This window comes from Acanthochromis polyacanthus, chromosome 6 (assembly GCF_021347895.1).
Source record: "Acanthochromis polyacanthus isolate Apoly-LR-REF ecotype Palm Island chromosome 6, KAUST_Apoly_ChrSc, whole genome shotgun sequence".
Lineage (NCBI taxonomy): Eukaryota > Metazoa > Chordata > Actinopteri > Pomacentridae > Acanthochromis > Acanthochromis polyacanthus.
Window position 1 is genome coordinate 5,885,901 of NC_067118.1, and position 13,550 is coordinate 5,899,450.

The 13,550-nt window shown below is 46.9% G+C and overlaps 2 protein-coding genes across 28 annotated transcripts in view; one reads left to right on the forward strand and one right to left on the reverse strand.

Moving 5' to 3' along the window:
- LOC110950027 (NACHT, LRR and PYD domains-containing protein 12-like) overlaps nt 1-5,149 on the forward strand; it is a 67,890-nt gene extending 62,741 nt beyond the window's left edge. For 22 of the 27 annotated variants that reach the window (XM_051949963.1, XM_051949965.1, XM_051949973.1 and 19 more), the window contains 4 exons: nt 2,249-2,422; nt 2,591-2,767; nt 3,820-3,866; nt 4,017-5,149. In XM_051949963.1, the coding sequence (XP_051805923.1) occupies nt 2,249-2,422; nt 2,591-2,767; nt 3,820-3,866; nt 4,017-4,534 (916 nt within the window). In that variant the 3' untranslated portion in view covers nt 4,535-5,149. The remainder of the gene's footprint in view (nt 1-2,248; nt 2,423-2,590; nt 2,768-3,819; nt 3,867-4,016) is intronic. The other 5 variants (XM_051949969.1, XM_051949975.1, XM_051949980.1 and 2 more) reach the window with 3 other exon arrangements.
- A 6,640-nt stretch (nt 5,150-11,789) lies between these two features.
- On the reverse strand, nt 11,790-13,550 carry LOC127534478 (collagen alpha-1(I) chain-like). Its single transcript, XM_051949714.1, has 3 exons — nt 13,485-13,550; nt 12,868-13,315; nt 11,790-12,685 (listed from the first exon to the last, which is right to left on the reverse strand). Exons 1-3 carry the CDS (start codon nt 13,548-13,550, stop codon nt 11,790-11,792), a joined length of 1,410 nt encoding a protein of 469 aa, XP_051805674.1.

Genomic DNA, 13,550 nt, shown 5'->3' on the forward strand with positions numbered 1-13,550 from the left:
GAACAGAGGACTTGCTGTACGTTAATCTCCAGAAATTCAATATAACTGCTTTGGTTTTTGTTGTGTTTACATCCAGACTGTTATCAGATCACCATTCTGTCAGGTGATGAACCTCCTCCCTGCAGGCTGTCTCATTCTTGTCCATCATCAGTCCTACTATGGAGGTATCATCAGACATTTGGAGGATGGTGTTGTTGGGGTGGATGGAGGAGCAGTAATGTGCAAAGAGAAAGTCCAGCATCAGTCTGAGGACACAAACCCCTGAGATGTTCCAGTGTTCAGGATGAGAGTAGATGATATCTGGTGCTCCATCTGATGTTCTGAGGTCAGTTTCTCAGGAAGTCCAGCATCCATGTGCACATTGAACTGCTGAAGCCCAGGCTGTTCAGTATCTGGTTTGGAAGCACTTGAACAGATTTTGTTCTTGTCACATTCTCAGCACAGCAGTTTATATCTGAGAGAGCAGCTGCTGCGTTTCCCTCCAGGTCTCCTCCTCAAATACCTCCCAGTGGTTGACATTAAAGCAGCCCTTTAGGGCTGAGGTGGCTTCTTTAGTCACACTGAACTGTTTCCAAGGATGGTCCATGTCGTCATGTCAGTGGTTTACATTCTGGGATCAGGGAAAGACACAGATAGTCTAACAATCTAGGAGTGGATTTATAGGCATCTACAATGTTAGTGATATGATCTAAAATGTTTTCTGTCTTTTTGGGAAGTTTGCATTCTTATTTGAGGTTCAGGTCCAATTCCTTTTCATCATTGGAGCCCAAACAGCCACTGAAGCAGTGTTGCCTTCTGTCTTCACTGAGATCAAAGGGATCCTCAGTTCAGATCCTCTTGGGTTCACCTCCTCAGATATTGTGGACCCTGATACCATCACTCTGTCTTCACTGGGCGGCAGGACGTGTCCCTACCTCAGATGGTTCATGAGGAACTGAGATTTTGGGTTGAAGAACATGACAGCATACTTAGATACTGGCTGAACATTTTTGAAAACACTTCCTGGAAGAGCAGCTTGTAGAACTCCAGGTCTGTCAGAAACAATGGAGTGAAGCAGCAGCCCTGCAGGTGAGGACAGTCATCATGGCTGTTGATAAACAGTTGATAACCTCATGTCCTCTGGTTTGTGGGTAAAGTCAGTCCAGTCTTCCTGGTGCTGATAGCTGAGTCCCACAAACTGAAGTGTTGGTGAAGGATAGAACATCCATCCCACCTGTGGTGAGGTTCATTGTCTCTCTGCTCTCCCTGAAGAGGAGCAACACCGTCAGAGGGACCCTAGGACCCTTTTCAGATGTGAGGCTGTTAAAGATTGTTGGTTCCTTTCAGACTGTAGGGACTGAGAGCCAATCACTGGCCAGCAGAGTGTCTCCTGAAACTGAGAGAGAATGAAGAGTCCAGCTCACTGACGCTATGAGGAGTCCAGACTTCATCAAGAGTGGAGATAAAGAGTTTAAACAAGTTTGGAAGATCCTTAGTTTGGTTCCAGTGGGATTCATGTGTGAGTGAAAACCAAAGTCTCAACAGCACAAGTAGAAGTGAAGAAACCTGAAGAACAAGGACTGGAGATCAGAAGACGTTTGTTCTGTAACAACATCAGAGATGGAACCGAGTCTGACAGTGATTTAATCACTGCCATCAGCATCAAGTTGACTATTTTTCAGATTCTAAAAAAGGAACACGTCCAAACTGTGACTTGTCCAAGTGTGTGTCCTGATTTGAATCCAACAGACCAACTTTGGGGTGTTTTAAAGACAAAGGTAGAGCAACACAAACCCTCCAACAAAGAGCAGATGAAGACGTAGTCTCTGAAGATGGCGGAACATCTCTACAGACATGTGGTTTCTTCATGCTAAGGAGGATTAAATGTGTCATCAAAAATAAAGGTGGACATAGAAAGTAGTGAAAAAATCCAACATTATAATGACAATAATGAAAGATGTACTGACCTTTATTGGATTCATTCTTGCTGTTTGCCCTGTATTCTTCATTTAGTAATCTAAACTGTCAGTTTGTTTTTTAATCAGATCAAATGCTTTACATCTCAGCTTCAAAGTAATCTGATTACTGTAATGTGCTACACTTTGGATTATTTTCACCTTTAAACAATGTTGCAGAGGACTGTCCTCACCGCTGCTGTATTCTGGACATAGTGGGATGTACTTGTTGTTAAATTCACTGCTGTCTTTTCAACAGGACAGAAAATACTGTACTTCATGTATTACTTCTTTTCTTCTCTTTGTCTCTTCAGACTTACTAACTGTAATCTGTCAGAGAGAAGCTGTGGAGCTCTGTCTTCAGTCCTCAGCTCCCAGTCCTCCAGGCTTACAGAGCTGGACCTGACTAACAACAACCTGCAGGATTCAGGAGTGGAGAGTCTTTCTGCTGGACTGGAGAGTCCACACTGTAAACTGGAAGCTCTCAGGTCAGGACTCACACTTTGAAAGTGAAAGAAAATATAAGATTGATATTTGATTTGCTTCAGATGCATCAAATCTGCAGCAAAATGTAGCTGAAAGACAAAGAAGAAAAGAGAGTGAGAAACATCCAGCCAAGTGTTGTCCATCAGGTTTGTGTTGTTTTGTGTGTGCAGGCTGTCAGGCTGTCTGGTCACAGAGGAAGGCTGTGCTTCTCTGGCCTCAGCTCTGAGCTTGAACCCCTCGAGTAATCTGAGAGAGCTGGACCTGAGCTACAACCATCCAGGAGACTCAGGAGAGAAGATGCTGAGAGCTAAAGTGGAGGATCCACACTGTAGACTGGAAACTCTCAGGTACAGACAGACAGACACTCTCAGGTACAGACAGACAGACACTCTCAGGTACAGACAGACAGACACTCTCAGGTACAGACAGACAGACAGATAGACAGACGCTCCCAGGTACAGACAGACAGACAGACACTCTCATGAAACTGTCCACCTAGTGTTGCAGACCAAGCCTGCCCCTTTCCATCGGTAGGTTTCAGGGTGTGTGAGACGTCAGAGGAAGTACTGCAGCGGTAGGAAGGAAGAAGAAGAGTGAAGCTGAAGAAGGGCGACGCGTACAGTGCAGCTGCAGTCACAGTGCATGTTCTGGTCCAAACAGAGAAGTAGATCCAAATGTGTTCTGGAGAACCTGAGTGTGTGTACAGTGTGCTGCAGAGCTTGAACAGAGTTCCTCGTTCTCAACCGCAGAGTTGGTCCACACTCTGAATACAGTTTGTTACCAACAGTGAGCCAGGCTGAGCTAAGAGAGCTAGCGTTTACCCGAGGCTGTCCAACTACAGTTCGAAGGCCGACAAAACTGGGTTAGTAACACTAGCTTAGCAGAAAGACAGGAAACAGAGGAAACTGTTGACCGAGAAGAGCACAAAGACTTGAAGCGGGAGAAACTGTTAGCCTAGCTTAGCACAGAGACAGCAAGCTGGGGTCTAGCTTAACACATAGACAGAAGCGCAGGGAAACTGTGAGCTTAGCTTACTACAACAACTGGAGGTAGACGAAAGCTGTTAGCCTAGCTTATCGCAAGACAAGAAGCAGGGTAACTTTTAGCCTAGCTTAGCTCAAAGACCGGAAGCAGGTAAATGGTTAGTCTAACTTAGCTCAAAGACAGGAAGCAGGGTAAACTGTTAGCCTAGCTCCATGAAAAGAGGAAGCATAAATGAGTAAAGCTGAATAATGAGTGTAAACTGAGCACAGGACAGGACTTTAGAGATGCTGCATTCAGGTGTCTGTGTCTCCATGTTGGACTGGTCCTTTATCAGTGGAACAGTGTGAGAGCCATGTAACGTCCATGTGTGCTGCTGAAAGAGTCGCTGCTGCTCTGACTGTCCTCCTCCTTTCAGGGTGACGCCTGCTGGAGTCCGATGGTTGACACCAGGTCTGAGGAAGTGTAAGTGTGTTTTAATGGATTGATGGAAACAAAGCAGCACATTCAAGCATCTTCAAAGTGTCACATCTCTGAGGTCATCATCAAAGCTTTAATAGTGATCACATGATTTATCAATAATTGCAGCTGTGTTGTGTTTGTTCTCTCCGTCAGATTCCTGTCAACTCACAGTCGACACAAACACAGTATACAGAAGACTCAAACTGTCTGACAACAACAGGAAGGTGACGGATATGGATGAGGTTCAGTCATATCCTGATCATCCAGACAGGTTTGAACGGTGTCCTCAGTTGCTGTGTAGAACTGGTCTGACCGGTCGCTGTTTCTGGGAGGTCGAGTGGAGAGCATGGGTTCATATATCAGTGAGTTACAGAGGAATCAGAAGGAAAGGAGACTTTCGGTTTGGATGTAATGATCAGTCCTGGAGTCTGATCTGCTCTGATAATGGTGGCTACTCTGTCAGACACAATAACAGTCGAACATCCATCAGTTCCTCTACAGTCTCTCACAGAGTTTCAGTTTATTTGGACGTTGATGCTGGAACTCTGTCCTTCTACAGAGTCTCCTCTGACTCTCTGATCCACCTCCACACCTTCAACACCACATTCACTCAACCTCTCTATCCTGGATTTGGGGTCTGGCCGTTTGGTTCCTCAGTGTTTCTGTGCTGAGTTGAGTCTCCAGAATCTCCTCCTGGTAGAGAAGCAGTGTTGAACAGATAGTTGAGTCTCTCCATAACCCTGACCCTCTGAAACATGTTTTCACATTCATGGATTCAATGTGTTTCTTTGTGAAATCCTTCTAAATAATTCCTTGTAAACTTGTTCCCCTTCAAAGATGGAAGTTGTGATTATTCCAGGAGCCAAATGTGGTGTTTGCGTGTTTTTCCAGTCAAATGTCGAGAGTGAAATTCAGGATGTGGTAGGATGTGGAAGCAGTGAATCTACAAACTGCTGACATACTTTCATACATTATGAAAATCAGGTTTTTGTGCAGCCAGACTTGATCCTGATTTCAGTCATTTGACATAAAAATCTAAAACATTTCACTTTTTCTTTCTTTTAAATCATTTTACTTATGTCCTCATAATTTTGTATTATGTAGATGTTGTTTGGACACATCATGAAGAGTCACTGACATTTTTTAACAAATAGATCCATTTTTTTACTGACGGTCCTGAAAGAGTCACCAAATATTTTAATGTGGTAACAAACAGATCCAAAGCAGTCCAAAGTGTTGTGTTAGTAATACACTGTTAATATGATGCAAATAAATAAATGAATGAGTATCTGTGATTAGTCTGTTTGTTACATTTGAGTTAACAATGTCTGATAATTTTTTTTGTTTAAATCAAGAATGATCAAATTTTATGACATTGTGGAATTTCAAACTGCACAATTTTTATTCAGAGCAAGGAAAAAATTGTTACCATGTCAATTACAGAGTAAATTTCAAGAACATGCTGGTGGTTATTAATGAATAATAACAATAAATAAATAAATTTTAGAGTACCAAAATACAGGACAACAATGAAAAGCTTTAGTCCTATAATAAATGAGGCACTACTGTGTAATAAACTTGAGATGGAAGTGAAACAATGTTCAAACATCAACCAGTTGAAATATAAATCACTCATTCTTGAGAGTTGGAACAAAACAGGTTTCAAAAATAATTTTTTTAACATCCACACTGTCTTATTTAGAGTTATATATTTCTGTAAAGAAAAGTCTCAGCTATTAAACCAAGTAAAGGAACAGGGGCCTCATTTATAAAGCTTGCGTACGCACAAAACAGCTGCAAAGGTTGTGATTTATAAAAACAAACTTGGCGTGAGAATGTGCGCACCGGCGCACCAACCTTGATTCTTGATGCTTCTTTACGCACAAAACAGGGCGTAAATCACAAACTTTGCGTAGAAAGTGGCGTACGCTGTGTTCGTTGTGATTTCTAAAAAAAACTTGGCGTGAGAATGTGTGCACCGGTGCGCCAACTTTGATGCTTGCTTAAGCACATTTTGGAGACAGAGGGAACGGCAGTGCCGGAGGATGAAGTGGCGAATTGAAACCAGACTGATCTCAAACTTTTATTGTTATCACATATTAGACTTGTAGAGCCGGATAATCATAAACCCTCATTGTTGTAGATGTTCATATAGTGCGCCATTCGGCTGACGACTGTATTTGCAGAACTATGTTCATATATTAACAGGAGCGGATTGAACGTTATTTCATTCGGTCGTTTGACCGAAGGGCCGGTATCTGGGACCGGTGCGGTGATCTTTATTAAATAATTTTGTTTACTGATCACCCGGCGCCTGTATGGCTCATCCATTTGTAGGGGTGGTCTCCGACGCAGTGGATCGGGTTCGGTTCCTGCCCGCGGCACTTTTATGCATGTCTTCCCCAGACTCTTCTCCCCATTTCCTGTCACTCTTCACTGCAACTATCACAGTAAAAAGGCAAAAAAAAAAGTAAAGAATTTTGTTTATTTATCCATATGCGGCCGAATGGGATGAGCGTCCAACCACTGGCACACAGGCACACATGCTTCACACCACAACTCCCGAGTGAAAATGAATTTCTCTATGTGAACCGAAAAAATGCACATTCAATCAGTGTGCAAATTATTTGTACATCGGACATGATTATAACAAATTTAGTGGCAGGGTGGCCTGGGTCAACACATGATTCATTCATCCTGACGCACAGCAGTGAAAAGACTGCAGGGGGCGCTGTGTGAAATGCTGTGGATCAGCAGCTTATTTATATACAGATACATTCATGAGTTACTTTGCATTGACCATTCATGGTAAAATGTGGGTGTGTTGTGGGCGGAATGTGAGGTGGATCCACCTGTGCAATCTTCCAGCTGGTGTGTGATTTATCAAGAAATTGCATGCAGCTGTGCTTCCGCAAAGTTTTATAAATCAGGGGCGAGGGGCATACGCCCTTTTCGTATTTTCGGCGTACGCAAACTTTAGTATGGATCCTACGCAATGTTTTATGAATGAGGCCCCTGGTTCTTAAAAAACTATTTTCTGAAAAATAAACGTTTCCCTTTCGAACTTGATTTGTGTCAACTTCATCAGACACACTAAGAAGTGTACAATTTTAATTCTTTCAGTTGAACAAGAATCTGAAGTTCTGAATTAAGTTGTAATAGGGTTTAGTTACTCTAATATGTAATTAAAAAAAACATCATCTGAACTTAAGTTGTGATTTTACACTTTTCTGAAAAGTCAGATTTCTAAATATCTCAATTTTCAAAAATCAATTTTTAATTTTAATACTATAACAAGCAATTCCTCAAATAATTAAGACATAAGAGGATGCAGATCAGATGGTCCTTTATTACATGAACAACATAAACTGAAGAAAGAATGAACATTTTCTTTCAAAAATTAGCAAAGTCTTCATCTGACGGAGTTGATGAAGAACTGACGGTGTTGACAGAAATTGAATATAGGCTAACATTTATCAACAAGTTCCAGTATAATTCAATAAAAACAAATGTTGCATTTTCCTGAAATTAGAATTTGCGTTTTATATATACATAGAAGTGAATCTGTCTACAGAGGCTGTCATCCAATGTATATAGTGTTCAGTTTCACAACCAGATGCTGTAAAAATCTACACATTGACGTTTTTTGAAAGTGAAATAAATAAATGCTGGGAAAGTGGCACAAAAAAAGCAGACCACAACCTGAACACGGTCTACAAGTTAGAAGTGGAGGTTATACAGTATGGTTAAATAATGTACATGCTATATACAGTCATGGAAAAAATGATGAGACCACTCTTGTTTTCATTAATTGATTGTTCATTTTAATGGCCTGGTACAACTAAAGGTCCATTTGTTTGGACAAATATAATGATAACAACAGAAATAGCTGATAAGAGTTTAATGTAAGAGCTGATATCAGACATTTTCATGGTTTTCTTGATAATAACCAAAAGCACTTCAGTTCTTCCATCATCAGCTATGGCATTGTTCTTCCAAAAACAGCTTTTAGGATTCCATGTTTTCTTTTCTGTCTGTTTTCAACCCATGATGCACACAGTAGTTAGTACTGAATCATAGCCACTCTTTCTGATGACTGCAGCCATGCGTTTTGTCGTGCTCTCCACCAGCTTCAGATCACAGCAGACCATTCCTGTTGCACTAATTCTAACTAATCTGCTTTGTTTTTGGGCTTGTGGTTCTCCATTTTGAGTTTGATGATTTTCCACAGGTTTTCAGTTGGACTTTGATCTGGTGATTGAGCAGCCAAGGCATGGTTCCAGTGTTCTGGTTCTCCATCCAGGCTTTAACTGACCTTGTCTTGTTGTAACATTCAGTCATTTGGGGCAGGAAAGAGTTTTCCAGCTGATGGAAGAAGACTATTTTCTAGAGTAGTCCAGTACATGACCTGGTTCATTTGCCCTGTTCCATTCAGACTGAAATATCCCCTGATGGTCACTAATCCACCCCCATGTTTTACTGTAGGGCCAGACAGTCTGGTTTGTAGCTTCTCCAGGCTTCCTCCTAACAACTAAGTTGACTGGAGTGGGCATGAACTGAAAATTGGATTCATCCTTGAAGAGGACCTTAGCCCAATCATCAACAGTCCAATCCTTGTGATCCCCAGCAAACAGTAACCGGGCAGGAAGAAGTCCTTCATCAAGGAAAGACAGAGAACTTTCCTTGATGAAGGACTTCTTCCTGTCTAATGTGACTTCAGATCAGCTTCAAGAAGTCACTTTCCAATTGTCCTTGCTCAACAAGTCACATTTCTCCACAGTGTCCACTCATTTTTAAGGTCCCTGGAGGTCTGATGACGATTCCTGACACATGAACGGATGAATGACGGTCATCTGGTGGGTAGAAAGAGGTTTCCTGCTGCGACCAGCTAGCAGTTTGGTAGAACCATGTTGGGCTTGTTTTTTCTTGGTGTGTCTTGGAGATCTTCAGTTTTTTTGCTACCTGTCTCTCACTTTTGCCAATTTCCAGCAGTGCCAAGATGGCTGTCTTTGTGGCTTCACACAATTCTTTAGTTTTAGGCATTATATGAGAGCTGACAACTTCTGGGTTGTGCTATGGCTTGAATGTCAGCAGGAAACCACTCTAGGAGCCTAACCCTTTTCATGTGCAGTGCTGCTGATAACATGAAATGTTCTCTTGCATATCCTGGGAATACAATAAAGCTGAAGTATACCAGATAGGACATAAAGTATTATGGAATCAGCTGCATTTTTTGTCATGTTCATTGTATTCTTCAGGTAATGTACCTTTCGTGGTACCAGACATTAGAATGAACAAGTGATTAAAGAAAACAAGGGTGGTCTAATATTTTTTTCATGACTGTATGTACATCCATGTCTAAATAAAACCCTGAAATAACATTTTAATTCTTTACTAAATTCACAAATAATATTATATAAGCACAATAGAGGTATAATAGCAATTTCAGCCAACCCCTTTAGTTTGCTGCTTTACTATTACTTATGGCCGAGTTAGCTTTTTGCTTTTTGCCCATTAGAAAACAATCACGATGTGTGTTTAGCCTAAAACAATCCTAGTCAATGCAGATATTGTCACACTCCTCATGTGCCAGCCCCTGATCCTGCTAATTAAGCTCAGCTGAGGAGCCACAGCTGAACTCTATAGACAATCACTGCAGCATTTAAGCTGGCTTCTCGGCACAACACGCTGCCGGTTCATTGATTCACCCTCCCTGCTACTCTCGTGTCCTGCATCCGCTTCACTCTGCTCTCCTTTGCTGCACGTCATTCCCCGGACTCTGTTTTCCCCTTGGACTCTGTCTCATACGACTCTGGACTGGACTCAGTAAGCCTCCTTCCCCTTTTGATTTAACCTAGTTTTATGTTGTGTTTAACCGCTGCCTTCAGGTCCGTTTTCTGTTAGATTAGTTGGTTATTTAGTTAAATTCTCTGCTGTTTCCCACCTGCTTCCTTATTTAAGTTTCTGTTTTGTTTCCTTATTAAAACCTTATTTACCTTACCTTCCTGCGTTTGCCTGCTGCTTGGGTTCATATTCCCATTGCACGACAGAATGAACCGGCCATATCTGAACCCAGCAGGCGTTTCCGTCGCCATAGCCCCCCCGAAAAACTTTTTTGAAACCAGAGAGATTCTGTCTTACCTCAGGAGCCTCCCTTCCCTTGATAGTTTCCCCGTTCCTGGGTCCCCACTAACCGTAGAGTCTGCCACCTACAAAAATGGTCGCCGTAGGCGCGGCCATAGAAAGAGACGAAGCCCCCAGGCTCCTGTCCCTGAGGAGCTCTGCGCCGCCTCACCAGCGGAGCTGGAGGAGTTTTGTTTTACCTCGCCCGCTGAGTTAGAGGAGCCAGATGCCACCTCGCCTTTTGAGCTGGTCAACGCTGCCACTATTCCCAGGCAGGTCGACACCGCCTCACTCCCGGCCAAGAAGAAGCCCTGTGCTGCCTTACTCCCCGCTGAGGAGAGGCCCCGAGTCGTTTCTCCCCTGGCTGAGGAGAGGCCCTGTGCCGTTTCTCATACGACTCTGGACTGGACTCAGTAAGCCTCCTTCCCCTTTTGATTTAACCTAGTTTTATGTTGTGTTTAACCGCTGCCTTCAGGTCCGTTTTCTGTTAGATTAGTTGGTTATTTAGTTAAATTCTCTGCTGTTTCCCACCTGCTTCCTTATTTAAGTTTCTGTTTTGTTTCCTTATTAAAACCTTATTTACCTTACCTTCCTGCGTTTGCCTGCTGCTTGGGTTCATATTCCCATTGCACGACAGAATGAACCGGCCATATCTGAACCCAGCAGGCGTTTCCGTCGCCATAGCCCCCCCGAAAAACTTTTTTGAAACCAGAGAGATTCTGTCTTACCTCAGGAGCCTCCCTTCCCTTGATAGTTTCCCCGTTCCTGGGTCCCCACTAACCGTAGAGTCTGCCACCTACAAAAATGGTCGCCGTAGGCGCGGCCATAGAAAGAGACGAAGCCCCCAGGCTCCTGTCCCTGAGGAGCTCTGCGCCGCCTCACCAGCGGAGCTGGAGGAGTTTTGTTTTACCTCGCCCGCTGAGTTAGAGGAGCCAGATGCCACCTCGCCTTTTGAGCTGGTCAACGCTGCCACTATTCCCAGGCAGGTCGACACCGCCTCACTCCCGGCCAAGAAGAAGCCCTGTGCTGCCTTACTCCCCGCTGAGGAGAGGCCCCGAGTCGTTTCTCCCCTGGCTGAGGAGAGGCCCTGTGCCGTTTCCCTCTCTCCGGTTCCTGTGGGGCCCATAGCCCCGCCTCCTGTCCTTGAGGGGCCCATCGGCCCGTCTTCTGCCCTTGCGGACCTGGCAGTCTTAGAAGAGCTCAACGCTTCTCTCATTTCTGCGCGAGAGAAGATAAAGGCTCTTGATGCAGCGCTGAAGAAGCTACAGGCTCCCACCGCGGCTTTGCAGGAGCCAGGGGCTCCGCCTGCAGCGCTTCAGGAGCCAGGGGCTCCGCCTGCAGCGCTTCAGGAGCCAGGGGCTCCGCCTGCAGCGCTTCAGGAGCCAGAGGCTCCGCCTGCAGCGCTTCAGGAGCCAGAGGCTCCGCCTGCGTCCTTGATGAGGCGCCCCGCCTCCCCCGAATCCTTGATGAGGCGCCCCGCCTTCCCCGAATCCTTGATGAGGCGCCCCGCCTTCCCCGTGTCCTTGCCGAGGCGCCCCGCCTTCCCCGTGTCCTTGCCGAGGCGCCCCGCCTCCTCCGTGTCCTTGCCGAGGCGCCCCGCCTCCTCCGTGTCCTTGCCGAGGCGCCCCGCCTCCCCCGAGCCCTTGCCGAGGCATTCCGCCTCCCCCGAGCCCTTGCCGAGGCGTTCCGCCTTCCCTGAGCCCTTGAAGGGGCGTAATATCTCCTCGGCAGCCATATGGGAGCATAGCTCCTCCCCGCCAGCCTCGAGGAGGTCCAGCACTTCTCCCCAACATCTATTGAGACTCAATACCACTTTGACATCGAGTGGTCCTCCTGCAGGGACCAAATTAACACCGTATGGTTCCCATGCAGGAGTGGTCTCCCCTGTGTTGTCTCTCCAGCCTGTCCCTCTGGTTCAGTCAGTTCCTCCAGTCCCTCCTGTTCCTCTGGCTCTGTCAGTCCCTCCTGTTCCTCTGGCTCTGTCGGTCCTTCCTGTCCAGTCAGTCCCTCCAGTTCCTCCTGTCCAGTCAGTCCCTCCAGTTCCTCCTGTCCAGTCAGTCCCTCCAGTTCTTCCTGTCCAGTCAGTTCTTCCTGTCCAGTCAGTTCTTCCGGTTCAGTCAGCTCCTCCTGTCCCTCTGGTTCAGTCAGTCCCTCTTGTCCCTCTGGTTCAGTCAGTCCCTCTTGTCCCTCTGGTTCAGTCAGTCCCTCTTGTCCCTCTGGTTCAGTCAGTCCCTCTTGTCCCTCTCGTTCAGTCAGTCCCTCTTGTCCCTCTGGTTCAATCAGTCCTTCCTGACCCTCTGGTTCAGTCAGTCCTTCCTGACCCTCCTGTTCAGTCTGTCCCTCCAGTCCAGTCTGTCCTTCCTGTCCCTCCTGACCCTCGAGTTCAGTCTGTCCTTCCTGTCCCTCCTGACCCTCTAGTTCAGTCTGTCCCTCCAGTCCAGTCTGTCCTTCCTGTCCCTCCAGTTCAGTCAGTCCTTCCTGACCCTCCTGTTCAGTCTGTCCCTCCAGTCCAGTCTGTCCTTCCTGTCCCTCCTGTTCAGTCTGTCCTTCCTGTCCCTCCTGACCCTCTAGTTCAGTCTGTCCTTCCTGTCCCTCCTGACCCTCTAGTTCAGTCTGTCCTTCCTGTCCCTCCTGACCCTCTAGTTCAGTCAGTCCCTCCAGTCCAGTCTGTCCTTCCTGTCCCTCCTGACCCTCCAGTCCTTCCTGTTAGACTCAAGTTTAGTTCAGTTTCAGTCCAGTCCAGTCCAGTCCAGTACAGTTAGTTGTTCCCGTCCTGTCCTGTTGGTTATTCAGTCCCTCCAGTCCAGTTCAGCTAACTGTCCAGTCCACTTCATGCCTAGTCCAGTCCCCGGTTCCAGTTCCGCCCCCGGAGGGGTCCCACCGTCGCCGGTTTCCAGTCCAGCCACCTGCCCGGCCCCCAGAGGGGTTCCACCGTCGCCGGTTTCCAGTCCGGCCCCCAGCCCGGCCCCCGGAGGGGTTCCGCCGATTCTGCGGCCGGTTCCCAGCCCGGCCCCCGGAGGGGTTCCGCCGATTCTGCTGCCGGTTTCCAGCCCGGCCACCGGCCCGACCCCCGGAGGGGTTCCCTCATCGCCGGTTTCCAGCCTGGCCACCGGCTCGACCCCCGGAGGAAGGTCCCCGTCGTGCCTCCTGCCGGTTCCCAGCCCGGCCTCCAGAAGGGTCCCGTCGTGCCTCCTGCCGGTTCCCAGCCCGGCCTCCAGAAGGGTCCCGTCGTGCCTCCTGCCGGTTCCCAGCCCGGCCGCCGGAGGACCTCCGTTGGTCAGGCTCTCTACTGCCGGTCCAGCCCCAACCTGTCCTGCATCCGGGCCGTCCTTTGAAACGGTCTCGTCAACCTGCCCGACTCCAGCCTATTTAGCCCCTGGACTATTCCCTGATTTTCTCCCCCCCACCCGCCCGGTCCCAGCCCGTCCGTCCCTTTGGCCGCCCCTGGAGCGGTCCCTCCTGCCAATCCCTGCCTGTTCCGGGGTTACCCGCAGGTACCCCGATCGGTCCTGGGTGCGCCAGGAGGCGCACCTTGAGAGGGGGGGGTACTGTCACCCTCCTCAT